Source organism: Lampris incognitus, chromosome 4 (assembly GCF_029633865.1).
Source record: "Lampris incognitus isolate fLamInc1 chromosome 4, fLamInc1.hap2, whole genome shotgun sequence".
NCBI lineage: Eukaryota > Metazoa > Chordata > Actinopteri > Lampriformes > Lampridae > Lampris > Lampris incognitus.
In genome coordinates this window covers 48142284-48159761 of record NC_079214.1, presented here as the reverse complement: position 1 = coordinate 48159761, position 17478 = coordinate 48142284, and the positions used below count along the sequence as shown (strand labels likewise).

The 17478-nt window shown below is 41.4% G+C and overlaps 1 protein-coding gene across 1 annotated transcript in view; it reads right to left on the bottom strand.

The window, feature by feature from the left end:
• Positions 1–8298: 8298 nt before the first annotated feature.
• Positions 8299–17478, bottom strand: part of kif7 (kinesin family member 7) — a 29345-nt gene continuing 20165 nt past the window's right edge. The window contains exons 15-20 of the mRNA XM_056278549.1: positions 17031–17207; positions 16736–16951; positions 16115–16321; positions 12805–13003; positions 11274–11435; positions 8299–10676 (exon numbers count right to left, since the gene is read on the bottom strand). Coding sequence (XP_056134524.1) covers positions 10282–10676; positions 11274–11435; positions 12805–13003; positions 16115–16321; positions 16736–16951; positions 17031–17207 — 1356 coding nt within the window. The 3' untranslated portion in view covers positions 8299–10281. The remainder of the gene's footprint in view (positions 10677–11273; positions 11436–12804; positions 13004–16114; positions 16322–16735; positions 16952–17030; positions 17208–17478) is intronic.

Genomic DNA, 17478 nt, shown 5'->3' with positions numbered 1-17478 from the left:
AAAAAAATAATATATATATATAAAACCTTTAGGCTTTTGATTTTACAATGACAGGCCCAGTTGAAACAGGCTTTTTAGTGGGCAGCTATTATGTTATGGTCATCATTTGCCTTACATTTAAATCGTTTTTTAAGCAGTGAACATGTCATGTAAACGTGTACTGATTCTCCTCATTGGGACAAAGCCGCCAGTGTTTTAAGCCAGCCTACATGTGCATGAGGCGGCCGTGCCAAGCTGCGTCTTTAAGCACGCCCCCGTCAGCTGTCAGTCACTGATGGGGTCCCCCCCAGGTCTGCTTTTGCCCCCGCGCACGCAGAAACACACACAAAAGCGGCAACGTATAAACAACTGTTTCTGTTACTGACATCTATCGTTTAGGTCTTCTGGGGTAAACATGTCCCGAGTTCTTACTGACAAAGTCATGTCTACTTGTTATTATTAATATTAATATTCGATGTCCTGCTTTGTGTCTTCCTTTGATGGTTGAGATACCAGCAAGCATGTATGTCCGTGTTCATTCTCATTTTTACAGCAGGCCTGTGTGCAACTGGTGAAAAGGTGCCATCTCGAACAATACAGAGCATCCTTTACATTAACGTAACGAAATTATGTATATTTTAGGTATTTTAAAATGCCCCCCCCCCCCACACACACACACACTCCTTCGGCAGATGACGAACTGTAAATGGCCTAACGGGCAGATTGGACAAACTCTCGAGTCAAAGTGGGACTCGACCGAGAGAGAGAGAGAGAGAGAGAGAGAGAGAGAGAGAGAGAGAGAGAGAGAGAGAGAGAGAGAGAGAGAGAGAGAGAGAGAGAGAGAGAGAGAGAGAGAGAGAGAGAGAGAGAGAGACGCTCCAACTCTTGACGTGCACGAAAACGCGTCACATATAAACCGACGCCATTAGAGGTCTTTGTGGAAGCTGCCTTCACACTGATGAAATCACCTTCGCAAGCCTTTCCCTTAAAAATCTCCCTGACATGAATTATGGCCACTGACTCCGCCATTTGAATTCCTATTTTGGTAATTATTTGGTCCGTCCTTTGGTTTCCGGTTGTGTCCCGTTACTCTCGTCCCCCGTTTGTCCTTATCGCCTTATCGTGTATTTACAGGTGGAATTCGTTTTCCGCTGCGGACAAATGTTCACGTGAACGCGGTCAGTATAATATCAATTGCCGTTAACACCAGCGGTGTGTAGTGGCGAATGGTCAGTTATCTTTTTAGGGCTGATTTAGGCCCAACAAGTGCCCTCATATCCTCGATGTTTTAGAAAACAGAATTACCCAAAATACATAGAAATGTATTATGCTATTTAATAATGAACCGTTTTCATAAACTGAAGCAAAATAAATAAATAAATCCAATATTTAATAGTTCAACTGTTTTTCAATCCCGTGTCACCACTACGGGCTACCGTTAAAAAGTGAGCCTATTTTCTTTTCTAAGATAAAGAGAAAATACACTTTTGGGCCATGGTATGATTTTCTAGTTCATCTTATCTCTCTGTACATTACTTCTATGTGCATCCGTCAAATGAAGACATTTTTTTAACAAAGTTACGTCCACCTCTGGCCCAGCTGTGGTTTAAAACGCACCCTTACGAGAACTAGAAACGCGTCTGTGAAAACAGTAGGGCCTGTCTGTCTCCTATAGCCTGATCAACAGACATCACAGACATAAACATGCTTGTTTTCATCGGATGGTGTAATTCAAAGAAGTGTGAGAATAACGAGGAGGAGGGATTATAATACTAACCATGATGTAGGATTGTGTGAGCTGCAAGATCTGAGCAACGTCTGTCTATTGAATTTAATTTCAATATTCGGTTGAATTGTGCGCGGAACACAATCTGCTACCGGTTTTCTAATTAAAAAGAAGAATAAGAATAAGAATAAGAATAAGAATAAGAATAAGAAAACCCCAGCAGGATGCCAGTGTTGGATGCGTGACTGAAGACGAGCGTTGTCTTTCTGTCAGGGTCTGCCTCGCCGCCACGTGCCAGCCAGGTCACACGGAGAGGAGCCCACTATACAGAAGACAACGCGGATCAGGGGGCAAATAAGACAAATGTGGATTGCGACCCTATACTTGAGGCGACCACAGCCATCTTAGGAGCAGTAAGTAGCAAGACTCTCCATCAAGATGGCTTCTGTCGCGACACTGGAAGTAAACAGTCATTTAGCGGGCAAGGGTGGCTGTTCCTGCTTGCCTCATCTCCAATTTTGTCATCCGCGAGGCTTCAAGTGATCGAGGTGAGATTTGAGAGTTAACAAAAAAAGAAAAGAAAAAAAGGGGGGAGGGTATTTGACCTCCCCTAAGTCTTACACTTTTTGGCCATTTGTCCGTTTTTCCATTCTTCCACATACACGCACGCGTACGCCACGCACGCGCACAATTGTATAGTACACATATAATATCCTCTACATAACTGCTATCTTCATTGGGAGAAATAGTAGCCCAGTATTGCTGCCTATTAAAGCATAAACGTATGTCTTATAATTCAATGAAATCTATACAGTTGAATTTTCATATAGTGGTTTTTTATAAATCAGCTATTAAACGCTAAATTAATATTGTTGTAATTCAACTTTAGCACGCGGGGGGGGGGGGTGCAATGCTGAATGCTGAATGTATTGGTTCGTTAATGGGCAGAGAATGTCATGAGCCTCTTGCTGTTTTCAACTTGCTGGGACAGCAGCCAGCTTATATGTGACGCCATTTAAGCAGCACGATATTTCACAGAGGCTGTACCGAGGCTATTAAAATTACCAGATATAATTTCCAAATAAAGATTTAAAGATAATCCCTATCGTGTCAAACTGTTTAAATGTCTTACTTGACAAAAAGTGCGAAAAGAAAATTTACTCTCAGCTTGTGAGGTTTAAAATCTGACGTGAATTAATATTTCTGACTAGATATTTATCCATGTAGTATTTGTGGCTTTCATGGTTCGCTGTGTGTGGGTTGCTGGTGAGAACATAAAGCGACTGTGTTTAATGAGGAAACAGGAAGACCTAAACAAACGAGCGCGAGACACTGATGAGAGCGATTGTACCTACAATTAGTTAGTTTTATTGTTCCCCCAAAATCTCTGATTAACTGCGGCGTATTAAAATCAAAGCCGGAAGCCGGAAGTCGCTAATTATGCAGGGCTCCCGCATGCCCGCCGCTAACAGACCTGAAACTTTGTCGACTCAGCTGAGTCGGTAGTGGAGAGCGCGAGGCCGCATCCCCACACAGCGCGTGGCCCAGTGGTTAGCGCTGTCGCCTCACAGCAAGAGGGTCCTGGGTTCAAACCCCGGTATGCACATTCTCCCCGTGTCTGCGTGCGTTTCTGCCGGACGCTCCGGTTTCCTCCCACCCTCAAGAAGACATGCATGTTCGGGTTAATACTCCTGTCAGTCTACACAGTCTCCCTCCCAGCTCGTGCCCCTGACCGAGGCAACAGAAAGAGGAGCCGGAATTGGTCCCCGGGTGCTGCAGCTGCACTGCGGCTGCCCACTGCTCCTCGCATAAGATGGGTTAAATGCAGAGGATGGATTTCGTTGTATGCTTGCTTACAATGCCAAATAACGTGTCTTCCTTTCTATCATCTGGTGTGCCCTTGGCTATCTTTGTCCCTTTTGTTGTTGTAATACATTTTCCTGACTCACACTGCTGTGAATGGCTGTCATTTTCCCTCGATGTCAGACTCTGTTACACATTTTGCACCCACAGTATTATTGCAAATCACATTCTGAGTAACTACTTCTGATGTGTGTTGGTTAAGAATGCTGTGTGTTTTCCCCCCATATGTTTCTGTTTTCGTGCAACTATAGCTTTTGATGGTAGAGATGGTTCAGTACTGCGATGCAGTACACGTGTATTGTCAAGATTATTTTCCCCCACAAGTGTTTTGGATATTTTCAACCAGTTATTTCAATGCAAACTGACACCTGACCATGTAGTCGAGTTATGGATTTACTTCTTTACTGTACAGTCTGCATCCTGCATGGACTCAATTCACTTTTTTTTTCTTTTTTTAAATTCACTTGCAGACAGGTTAGAAGAGAGCTAGGCATGCATTGGGTGACAGAAAGAGGTTTTATTAACTTTCAGACGATGCTCAGCATGCAGAAAAATTGGCATCAAGGTGTGACTCTTAAGATTCACCCCCGAGTCTGGGGGGTTAACATGGTACAGCAAAGCTAAAAGGCGTTTAAGGGTGATGAGGGTAGATTCAAGGTGAATGTCACTGAATTTCAATTAGTTCATACTGTCTCACTGTGCATTTATATTGTTCTTTATGATCAGCGTTATAAATTCTCCACTAACGACTGTCCTGAATATTGATATATGACTTCACACATGGGTGCACAGGGAGAAAACTTTGCTCATAAAGAGTGTGATGGTGACGTGTTGCACTCCGCTCTTGGTGTCTAAAAGTTGTAATCAGTTCTGGTCAGGCTGCTGGTCAGCAGAGTTAATTTATTCATAAAACACTAAACAGGGACTGTGTTGAATATTTCACAGTTTTAGAAAAAACTTACATATGCACATTTGATATGTAATTAGATGTAATCTGATATGGGTCTATCTACAGGTTTACATATTGCCTTGTTGCAACAATTCAAACGTGCAAAAAAAGATGTTCACAAAAATATCACTAAGAATAAAATTGTATCTGTGCAATTTGGATTGTGCAACTCTTGAAGCTCACAAAAAGGAGATTACAACTTACCTGGACAAAGCAGCAGGTCTTCTCGTAAGACTCCTCCCAAACTCAACTCTGCTTTTTGTCTCATGTCTGTTGTGCAGCATCCTGCAGGTTTGGAGGCCATCCCTACTTTCGGTTATCTAGCTTTATGATGGATGATTAACACTCATACAGCTAGATAACCAAAGATAGGAACAGGCTCCATCTCGTCTTATGTGGTGCAGTCATTCTGACAATTTCTACAAACAAAGTAAATTATTATGAAGATGCAATATAACCACTGTACTCTATTATCGATGGGCCCTGAGATGTGTTGATGTTTAAATGGGAATAAACACAACTGTAATTCAGTCAATCGACTTACCAGTGTAATTACCATTGGAGTATAAATGTGAAGTGGTGTATAGATGCATTTCCTCAGCTACACATGCATGCATAACTGTATGGGCCTGTTGTCAGGGAACAGGATTAGGCTACCATGACAGTGTAGTGAAATAGCTGATGGAAAGGTTTTCTGGTTTAGTCTATATTTATGCCTCATGTTCTCTCTGTGGATCTTGCCTACTTTCTGCACATTTTCCAAAAGCCTTTAAAATCCTCTCTAACTCACCCCCCCGCCCCCGAGAGGCCATAAGGCTGTACCATTTTAATCAGCCTCACAGAATATGTGTCTCCATCACTGTCAAGCCTGCACATTAGTAGTCTTCATCACACTGCACATCAGTAGTCTTCATCACCCTGCACATCAGTAGTCTTCATCACCCTGCACATCAGTAGTCTTTGTCACCCTACACAAAGTTACAGGATGGAAACCCGTCGAACCATCGAGAGTCCTTTAAATGTCGGGGGGATGTGGGCAGTTGGAGAAATAATTAGAAGGACAGACTAACCTATCCTATTCGTCTGGTTAAATGTCTCTACATGTTTCAGCATTTGCACTTGTTACTAAACACTACTGATATGTTGAAAACATCCTTTCCTGGGTTTAAATGATGTTGAGCATGAAGGATTTGCTCTAAAATGGACTTCACACAAAACGGGTTGGTTGGAATAAACAGCAAATTTATCCCATAATTCTCGGTTGTAATTTAACAGGATGCGGAGGCACGCAGCTAGAACAGGGTGAACTTCAGAGTAACCTTCCGATGAACCCGCGTTTCCGGTCAGCGTCTGACGTCAGACGGCTTAATTGGAAAAGAAGATTGCATGGTGAGGCCTGCGTTACTTTTCTTTTTTTTTCAAACAGCGAGAAAACATGCAAAAATGTGTTTAATAAACACTTTGAAATAGAAATGTGTAAATAAAAACATGATGCATTACAGCTCCTGATTACAATGAGCCAAGGCAAACAGTAAATATCAACAGCAAACCGTTTGTCGTGTCATGACCTTCTGTGAGTATGAAAAGCTTTGGTCACAATGAATATCCTGTCATAGTTCAGGGAAAATGGGAAAATATAAAGCTGGGCTCCACATTTATTCTAAACACAATTTAATGCGACAAATTAGTGCAGAAACAAATCGTGATTTGTTTATTACACAGTGGGTGATGTAGACTAAAGGCCTTATTTAGCCAATCAGAGATCATCATCTATAGGATGTAAGCAATGAGGGAGCCTGTTGATAATGGCTTTGACTTTAAATGCTACCAATCTTAGTCTGTTGATGAATGTACTAGTACTCCTTATACAATTTCTTGTTTTGTTTGTTTTGGGTTTTTTGTCTTGTTTTGTTTGTTTGTTTTTCTGCAGAAACACTCATGCCGGACCAATTCGTGTAGGGCTGAAGCCTGAGAGATGTTATAGTGTTTTCCTTGGCTAAATGATGTGAGTATAGTCTCACCCATGACAATATAGGTACAGCATGAGACATCAAGACAACTGAATGCATAAAGCCTCTTACTTTCCATTGTGAGAAGCGCGTGTCTCTCTCGCATCCAAGAGAGAGCTACAGCATCCACGTGTCACGAGAAGGGCACATTTCGGTGCAGGACCCCGCAGGCCCACCCTGACACCGGACAGTTTATCTGCAGCCCTGACAGGTGAGCGGGTACACGGGTCAGGTCGATAAATCCCACGCAATCCGCTTTTCTTTTTCTTTTTTTGCGAGACCGTCGATCTCTGGCTGGCTAGACGGTGCAACGGATGGATGGATGGATGGATGGATGGATGGATGGATGCTCACATCAGCGTCCGCTTGGAGTGATCCGTGTTGAATATCATGGTTTTTTTTTATATCCGTCATTCGAAGATTACTTCAGTCCATTAATTCATTTCCTTCCTGTCATCATGCAGCCGAGGTTTTTCATCCCGTGCTTTCTAATCCAGAGGAGTGCTGTGGCTCGCTCGTGTACCCACCGCGAGAGCCCCCCCTGTGTCTGACTGCCGGGCCAGTCGGACGTTTTCCTAAATGCCTCCTCCTCTGATACGGCTCTTCTGCACTGACGTCACCAGCCGCAAGTTGCCGACTGGCCAATCACAAACATCCCCCCCGTCTGTCACACTTCGTGCTATTTTGTCATATTCAAAAGTTTCGGGTTTTTTTTCCCTCTCCCCGCAAACTCCTTCACTTATTTCGCAACGTATCCGTTTAACTCGACAGATTTAGGCTAAAGCCTCGTTTATAGGTTGCTGTTTGAAAACCGTCAAGTCAAATAGAAATAAGAAAAAAAAAGATTAACGCAACCTTCTTGTCTCAGGCCTGGTGATGACCGTGTGTCTACTGTTCTTTTATAATGAAATGCGTGGGCTAAAAATAAACAAAAGTTTGAGTTAAGATATGAAATGGTATTATCTGGAAGGCTAAACATAGGCAGCCTTTCTTTTAGAGGGGGAAAAAACAATGAAAGCGGAATGACTGCCAGGATCTATTTTGGTCTGATCGTCTCCCAGTCAGTCGTCTGAGTAAATGATCAGGTGTGAAATAAAGCAGATGAAGGAGTGGTAAAACACGGTAGACCAGACGGATCAGTTCTCACACCACTGACTGACAGCAGGCCTGCAGCCGAATAATAACATGAGGTAGGCCAAAGAGTGCGTGAATTTGCGGTAATTTACATTGGTAAGGTCGTTTAAGCCCAATCACTTTACTTCGAAGGTTATCCATCCATCCATTCATCCATCCATTATCCAAACCGCTTATCCAAACTGATAATAACAACAATAAACTGTTTAGGGACCATAGCAGTAAAAGCAGGCGCCTTTTGTGTTTGCTTTGGTGGGCATTGGAAACGACTGAACTGTCTGCAGAGATGACCATATATTGTTAAACTCTGAATCAAATTTGGTTGAACGGCTAAAACGGAACAGTAGGACTGTAGCACCACCAAGACTTGCCATAAAACTGCACAACCGTGAGCTAAAAGCTTATGCTTCTGCAAGCGGATTTTGATTTATCGTAACTATTTTGGATGACCGGACCCGAAAAAAGAGGGAAAAAAAGAAGTGTGAAATAATAAAAGTTTAGAGCTAGCCCATTCTCAAGCAGAGGCTATACTGACCTCTAGTGTCCATTTAGTGTTTAATTCATAATGCAGGTCACGGTTCGTTTGTATCCATTTTTATGACACATACGAATACCAATAAATCACACGTTATCTAATATTCACAACCAAAATGCATGTAGCAATACACGGTGGTTTATTGTTGGCAGGAGAAACATGTCATTCACGATTGGGGGGGGGGATTAATTGAATATAGAAGAGGCTACAAGAAGATTTTATACTAAAATTACAAGTTTTCAATCTTTGCAGCTGAAACTTCTGGCCTATAATTAGTCATTTTCAGTGGTTTAAAGAATTGCTCTGACGCCCCAGGGCTATGGGATGTTTACGTTTACAGTTTGGTTTTGATATAAACCCTCCCGGCAGCGCCCCCTGCTGGTTATGTTGGTGAGGCGCACAAAGGACACAAACTCATGTACCTCAGAGTTAAACTCCTAAAGTTATTTAAATAGTTGCTCTCATAATTTGCCTATTATTTTTGCCTTTATATTTTAATTTGTGTGAGGAATTTCACACAGCAAATTATAAATCAAAAATTTTTTTGCTCAAATTTCGAGATGCACATGTTTTACGCATACTGAGGATGAAGTCACCCAGAGGGCAACAAGTTCATTCTTGGGTCCAGGCTTGATACAATGATGGCCGTAAACTCAATGTTAACCTCATATGTAAGGTGATTCTCCTATCACCTCATCTGAGATTACAGCACAGGTGGAATATTTTGCCTATTAAGTGGGGCTTTGTATTTAAGCAGACTACATTTTCTTACAATAACCCAATTACAACAGTTTACCTAAAAGAGGATATTCCTCCTAGGCTTCGTACTAAACAACATACACAATCACAACTCATTTCACGTATGTTCTTGTGGTTTTTGGGTTTAGCCTTTGCCCCTTTCCTTGGTGTAGCTATTGCTTTAACATTTTAAAAAAAATCACGGCAAACAGTGCCAATAAACGTAGTACAAATAAACAACACGAGATGGTCGGGTGAATCCACAACAAGGTAAATTGCATATTAACTTTGAATATACCCCGGAAAGCAATATTTCTTTGCTGATTTGACCATTAATCATACACAGTGCCTCCAATAATCAATTGTTTGGAAGCAATCACAAATTATATACAATACGTCATGGCTAAAGGGCTCATTTTAAAAGGGTATTTACTGGAAGGAGGTTATCATCAAACATCTCAGCTGTAACGCAGAAGTGCTCAAGCTGTCCTCATTTCCCCCTCCACCAAGTAATTGTCCAGGAGGAAATAAGTGATAGTAAGGGGGAAAAGGATGGAGCAGTTATGAAGCCTGTCAATCAACACTGGAGCCAAATACAGACAGCTCGGGGTACTTAGCAGTCCAAAAACAGCTCCTTTGATCCACGACCACAAACATTTGTGCATTCATGCATTGCCTGCTCTCCCAAAAACGGAGGAGAAAGATTCCCAGCCTTGGTGGTGGTCACTTTCAATAGAAGGATCTAAGATCAAGTTTGTCCAGGAAATGAATGACAGGACAATCTAAACTTTTGATGCCATTACCAGTTGACATCTTTTCATCACTGACACATGGACAGGTTACAAAAGAGACATCAGATGGCAGACATTTTTTGAAATGGCGAGATGGGCAAGCTGTGGCAAAAATTTGTGCTTAATTCTATCAAACTGTCAATGTATATCCCAAATTTAGATTACAGTCACAAGAAAAACCATAAAAACAGAAATAGAAAGAGGGAAAAAAAGATAAGGGCAAAACTGAAAAAGTAGAAGGTTGATAGACATTACAAAAAAGGACCTCGTTTTATTCAAAAAGAACGATACAAATAAGACAAATGTGAAATATTCATGATAAATGGCTGGGGAAAGGCCTCGCCCTACATCCATTACTGTATCTAGAAATATAAACAATATGTCGGTTAAAGTGCTTCGTATAAAAATGAACAGCTTTCTTTGTTGGAAAAAAAAACTAACTGTACAAGTACAAAAAAGTGGTGATATACAAAATAAAAAAAACCCCATCAGAACACAAATACAATAATTGTGAAATCACAGACAAACTGTGATCAAGAATGTACATTTTTTTTTCTTTAAACAGGGTTTTTCCGTACATCGATCAATGCATTGTTTGAGATTAGTGGTCCTGTGTTCAGGCTGGATCGGCGCAACTCCCTACGAGATTTAACAAGGGGCAGGGATGTCGTTGTGCCCCGGGGACCCGGTCCCGTTTGAACAACATGATTGACAGGAGCCTCCCCAGTCGCCTGGAGACATAGCTCCTCCATGACAGCCGGTTCCTCCGTGGGGAGAGAGGACCGTCTCCATGTGGATGGAAGAGGAGCATTTACCAGCTCCCTCATTTCCTCCCTGGATTTGGGAGGTTTCTCATGCTGCCCTGCTCCTCTGCCTCCTTGGCTGTCTTCCTGGCCTTGGCACAGCTTCTCCATGCTGCCAACACTTGGTGGCTTGCCCTCAAATGTCAACACTGCAAGATCACATACCATGAGGACAATAAGAATTACACCAAAACACAACTTGTTGTTTGAAATGTTGGGGCATTAGAAACGGAACATTCAAATTATAACACATAACCTTAACCCAAACTTTCTATTTGACATTTTCTCTGGAGATTTCTATACTGTAATGTGAGGCAGTCACTTCATTCTAAAGCACTTTATGCTTGGACTGGAAAATCACTATTGAAATGCGTTCATTCATTCGCTCATTCAAATGCAGTCATTCATTCATTTAAGTCCAGCAAATGCTTGGTGGAGGTGTGGAGGAGCACTATGGTGAATTTCGAGGAAGCTCGTTCACAGGTAAGATGCATGATGGGGGAATATAACGTACAAATCTCTAAGATTTGAACTGACAGAAAACTGAGTTATGGTTCTTTTTACAAAAGTGAGAAAGCTTTCCATAATGATATCCAGTAGTCAATGGATGGGTATTTGCAGATTATTTTAAACAGTCATTTTTAAAAGCAGGAAGCGGAGTATGATTCATTTACTTTTATTTACTTAAAGCCTTTTCACTGAAAGTGGGTGAAAACAATGTATATGAACACGGCATAATATTATACCTTTGGCATATTCCTTTGGCTGGTTGATTGAACTGCAAACCTCCCTGAGCCTGTTGCTCAATTCTAGATTTGCAGCCTTGTAGTGGTTCAGCTCCTTGCTGAGGTTATGGATCCATCCCTCATACTGTCTTTGCCTTCCTGCCAGGCCCTCATCTATTTGCTCTGCAGAGAGGGTATACATGATGGAATACAAACACAATACAGCATGACACTGGCACAAGTTTTGTGTGGCGCTTAACACTAGAACGACCAGGATTTCACTCCTACCTACAATGACCATGGGCGGTCAAAATGACGGCTGGTTTTTAAATTCTATATTCTGTCAAATTAAATACCCAATTGAGATATTAATGCATTGCATATGTTAGTATGTCTGTTAGGAAACGACTGACACCAAAATCAACCTTTTAACAACTATAATACTATTTTTAAACAATTTAAACTTCAGAGAGACATGGGCTCAATTTTGCTTGAATAGCAAAATTGAAAAAGTGAAACGGAAAACACATTTCTAATCTAACAAATGTAACAAGGCCTATAAAACGTGAAATGTAAAAAAAGAACTGAAAATAACCATTGAAACAGTCCCAAACAACGACCAGAACTTAAAAACTACTAGAACGACCATGGGAGGTTTTTTAAACTTTATACTGTCAAGATAAATACCCAACTGAGGTATTAATGCACTGCATATGCTAGTATGTCTGTTAAGAAACGACTTACACCAAAATTAACATTTTAACAACTTTAATACTATTTTCCAACAATATAAAATCGCCGCTGTCCAACGCCTGTAAGTACTGCAACCTTAGTGGTAGTCATGGTGTGTCTGAAACGGCAGCTGTAAGACATGTTGGATATAATAAAATATCAAGTGTAGACTATTACTCTGCACTGAAGAACGCTAGTGTGTTTCTAGGACAGAGCAATGAACTTCGTGAAGGAAATGATGCGACCAACACACGTCATACTGAACTGAGGCGCAAATTACGAGCAGTCATTTTGACCGCTCATGGTTGTTTTAGGTAGATCTCATCATAACTTTTTTATACAATTGATCTAAAACTCATTTTAATGCAAATATATGCAATTTTAGGAGAATTCAGGGAGTGACAGGTCTGTATCTTTTTTTTAAAACAAAGTTATTAAACTTTGAAAATTCAAAACGGTAAAAATGGCAGCTTAGTCGTTCTAGTGTTAACTGACATGTGGAAACGTCAAAAATGACATTAAACAGATAATACAAACTTACGCAAGAAAGTCAATTTTTTGATAATACTACAAGGCGTATTGTGTTGACTTAAGCCATAACTGTTAAGTGCTTGGCATTACTCATTATCTAATCTTAAGTCCAATTCCAAACACAATGACCATTTGAAAGGCTAACAAGTATGCTCTCAATCCTACCTTCTAATCAAACTACAGCAACTGGATGTATGATAAGTGCATGTACACACAAATTCTTTAGGAAAAAGTCAGCCTACACACACACACACACACACATAGACACTGGTACATGTTTGACACCCACCACGACACTGCTGCAGGAGAAGCTGTACACTCCTTTCATGCTCCTTCTGCTGCTGTGTAAGCCGGCGATCTGTGTCCAGCTGTGTGCGATCCAGAGCATTCTCCAACCAGTGCACCAGCTGCAGCTGTTCATCTAGTCGCATTTCAAGCTCAGCTAAAGCCAACTGCAGTTTACGCTCTTCCTCACGAAGAGACACCACCTAAACAGGGACATACAAACAGTCTGAGCATTTAATATTTGATAGAATGGGCTTAGCATACAACACTTTCAAAACCTGAGTGACCTTTACAGCAGGAAAAAAAAATAGTAACCTTGAAAAGTGCAGATGATTTGAGAAGAATCTTTGTATGCCAAAAAAAAAACAAAAAACAATAACCATGGAGAAAATAACTTTTTCTAGGAATGATGCAGTGTTGTTGCATGTGCAATAAAAAGGTCTCAAATTTGGAACAAACTTCCATTAACAGTTGGTAGCCAAATGGCAGGACCAAATACATCATACTGATGTTCACAACTGCTTGAACTCTGTGGTGCACCAGGTCTGAGTTGTGACTCTTGAAACCACTGTGACAGGTGTGGGGAGTAGGGCTGTCCCGAATACCTTGTTTTGGACTACGAATATTTGGCTGCAAGTATCTGAATGTATTTGAAGCTGCGCCACAATGGGGGGGGCTGACTGTACAATATTTAAATATAAATTGCTTGTTTGCTGTTATGTATTTTTTTGGCCCCCCCCCCCCAAAAAAACAGCAAACCCCCCCCCCCTTTCTCCCCAATTGTATCCAGCCAATTACCCTACGCTTCCGAGCCATCCCGATCTCTGCCCCACCCCCTCTGCCAATCTGGGGAAGGCTGCAGACTACCACATGCCTCCTCCAATACATGTGGAGTCGCCAGCCGCTTTTCACCTGACAGTGAGGAGTTTCGCCAGGGGGACGTAGCACTCTGGCTTACTAGAAGAAGTTTTGCTCTTTGCTTGCTATTTGGGATTCAATCATTTAGGCCTATAATGGCATGTCTGAAGAACTATTTTGATTCGCTTGAGCCAAAAGCAAAAAAAGGATATCAAGACAAGCTAAGCTTAGTGGATGGCATGGGTCCATATGTTGTTCCTAAAAAGAACTGGACCACAAGCCTGGCTGAATATTCTACAATAACATATCCAGACATTGTGAACTACCTGCTATTTATTTACAAAGCGTGCCTACACCTGTGAAGAAATTAAGAATTTCAAGAGTCTAGAGGCCTACAATCAATTTTTGTGGGGATGGGTTAAAGAAATACCATTGCTTAAAGCTTCTAATGGGAACATCCTTGTTCATTGCAGGCTAAGATAACTTGAGAAAATATTTCCTTCTTCTGTACTATGCATTCATTTGAAATGGACCCTGTCAAATAAAGCAGGGGTTAAAGTTATTGTCCAAATTTAAAGAAACTTTGCTTTCATTGTTTATTTTGATATCATTTGCTTTAATTATTAACAAGGAATGTGCAATTCATTTGATACCTTAGATGCCTATTTTAAATGCTATTCAATTATAATTTCTTATCTTATTTCTTTCCAGGTACGGCACTCACAAAGAATGAATGAAACAGCCCTCCACGCCTGGATAATTTCAAAAAAGGATGGGCAAACATTAGCTGGACATTGCAATTGTATGGCAGGTGTCGGTGAGTCATGTACTCATGTTGCAGCTCTCCTCTTTGCCATAGAGGCAACAGTAAGAATCAGGGATTCGAAGACATGCACAGAGAAGAAGGCATACTGGATGCTTCCTCTGTCTTTGGAAAAGGTACCCTACAGTACGGTGTCTGAAATAGACTTCACTGCCTCGAAATCTAAGAAGAGAAATTTGGACCTTACAATTGATCAAAGGGAAGTGAGGCAAAGAAATATTCAGCCATCTCCCACTACTGCAGTACCTCCTCCAACATATGATGAAATTACAAAGTTTTACAAAAGTCTCAGTGGAAACAAACAGAAACCTGTTATTCTTTCACTGATTGAGCCATATTCAGATAGCTACAGCCCAGCATCATTGAATAGGTCGATGCCAAAGGTTTCATCAGAACTAAATGGTGAAGAAACATATGCCACGACATACAAACAATTAATGATCATTGTGGAAAGATTGACCTGAGCGTAACTGATAAGCAAATAAAATGTGTTGAAGAGCTAACTCAGGAACAGGCAAAATCTAAGCTTTGGCTACAATTCAAGGCAGGACGTATTTCCTCATCAACATTAAAATCTTGCTGTAGGACATATATTAAGTGCCCTTCTCAAAGCCTCATCAAGAGAATTTGTTACCATCACTCATATAGTTTCACTACTGCCTTCATCTTCGTTTGCCTGTTGTTGCTTCCGTTTTTGACCTCTAATGATTCTTTTCAGGGATGAATCTGCAGGACGCCTGAATTTGTTGTGTCCCAAGTTTAAAGTAGGTGCCCAGCCTATGTTCGCCTTGTCGAAAAGAGCAGCTGGTTTCCCGGAGACGAAGTGATCTGAACAAACTCTGATGTTGGTTTGCTTCTCCATGGTCAAATCTGATCTCCTAATCCGAGCCAACCAGATGGCTCATCTATCTCTGAAATTAATTTTGCATCTTCACCTTGATGTGTGATAACTTTTGGTAATCTGAAAAAAAATTTCTTATCCCTTCCAATTCTGTTTGAACACCAACAATTGCACAAAAGTTAACCATGACTGATGTACTCCTTTTGATCGGGTAGGCTTATGGCCCAAAACGGTAGGCACTAACTCGAAGAATTTTTCCTACTTCCGTCAGAGCCAGGTACTTACCAAGTTAAAAAAAAGAAAAAGAAAAAAAAGAAACTGTTCTGTAGATAACAAATGGCAGCAGGCAATAATTTTACGGAGTAAGAATGAACTTTTCTTAACTTATAAACGCACTTTCAAGCAAAAACAAGTGGCGAGCACACATGTTGCATAGAATAAACAAACAGTTGCTACATGTATCCACAGCTAAGTTGTGATCCAACATGGCGGCAACAAGGAAGTCACGTGACCGATTGGAATAATGAATTGCCAACTGCCACTGGCAACTGGCACAGTGGAAGGGAATTTGAATACTGATTTTGCCCCGTCAATTACAATCGAAACTATCGAAGGCTTTGACGCATTCGGGTCAGCCCTAGTAGTGAGGTTGGCATGAATGAAAGAAATTGCCTATTGATTTGACAGGACCGCGCACACAGAAATACAGTCAAAATAAGGCTTATGTGTCAGACGCGCCATCATTTTGCAGACAAAGAGAAAAGTATCTCGACTGATGCGGAGCACACAAACCTTGTCAAAGTACTTGCAGAGTAGGGCTCTTGTCTCTGAGGCAGATAAGTAACTGAGTTTGGCCATAAGGTTCATCTCCCACTGGGAGAGCATGCTGGCAGAGGCCCTCAGCTGTCTCTGTCTCTGAGTGATGGCCTCATTCTTGTACTCAATAGCTGCATCTAGAGCCTCAATCGCCTCATCCAACTGGAACAGAGTCCGCTCCTCCTGTGGACACATCATCAGAGGGAACAGGAGAGGTTAATGGGACTCCAACCTGCACAAAGATTCACTGGCAAATACTCTCCCTTAAGAATGTTGCCAAGCTATCACTTCTTTTTTGCAGCTAGGATTTTTTTTACTTGTGCATCAAGAACTTAGTTGTAGCTCCTGCAGTAGCTGGAAGTACCTAAAACCAGTTTGACACCACAACACTCTTTTGCCTCAGCTGGAATGTTTTCAAGTGTTGGTGTCTGTAATAATAAAAACATTCAGTTCTTACAACTATTAGAGACACAAAAACTAGTTCTTTTCCATGTAAACAAAAGACAAAGGATCAAGAATCAGTCACAGAGTCCCAAATAGACAAACAGCTTTGATTATGCCAGATCAACAAAATGACACCCATGTCAAGCATCTGACCTCAGGAGAAAGGAGGCTGCCCTGCCGTAGTTTATCATCCAGCTCTACTCTTTGTTTAAGGAGCGTGTCCTTCTCTTGCCGCAGGTTGGAGATCTCTTGTCGAATCTGTTGGGAATCCTGGGCACTGCTGCTGCGGAGGAGGCCATTCCTCTCACTCAGCTCCCGCTCAAGAGACTCAATGCGCCCTGAAAGGGTCATCAGGTCTTTACTAAGGGCCTGCAGAGGAGAGGATTGAATTGGTAAGTATTTCCACAGTTCTAGGGTGAACGAAGCAAGTCTGACGGTTTGTTATTACCTGGCTGGAGCGCATTCTTTTTGTTTCCAGGCCACTACGTTCCTGGAGGAGGGCCTCTTTCTTAGCTACGATCTCCTCCCGTTTGGTAAGCTCCCCTTCCAGGTCCTCCAATCCTCTCCTCTGTTCAAGTACCCGCTCCATTTCCTCATCCAGCCAGCGCTTCTGCTCCTCAATCTTCTGCTCAAATGAAACATTTACAAAACACATAAAACACAAAATCCTTATGACGATAATAACCCTAAACAAAGACTTCTATCTGAAACATACAAGTTTTCTAGCACTGCTCGTTTGTACGTGATATAAAATTGTTTGATTTATATGGAAATTTCGCCAATTGTTTTGTGTATGTGCAATCAGTACCGATGAGCAATGTAGTTGACTGAAGCAATACAATCCCTGCTGTGTACTATACTGATGGAGAAATTGGTGTTGTTCAACTCAGAGAGCC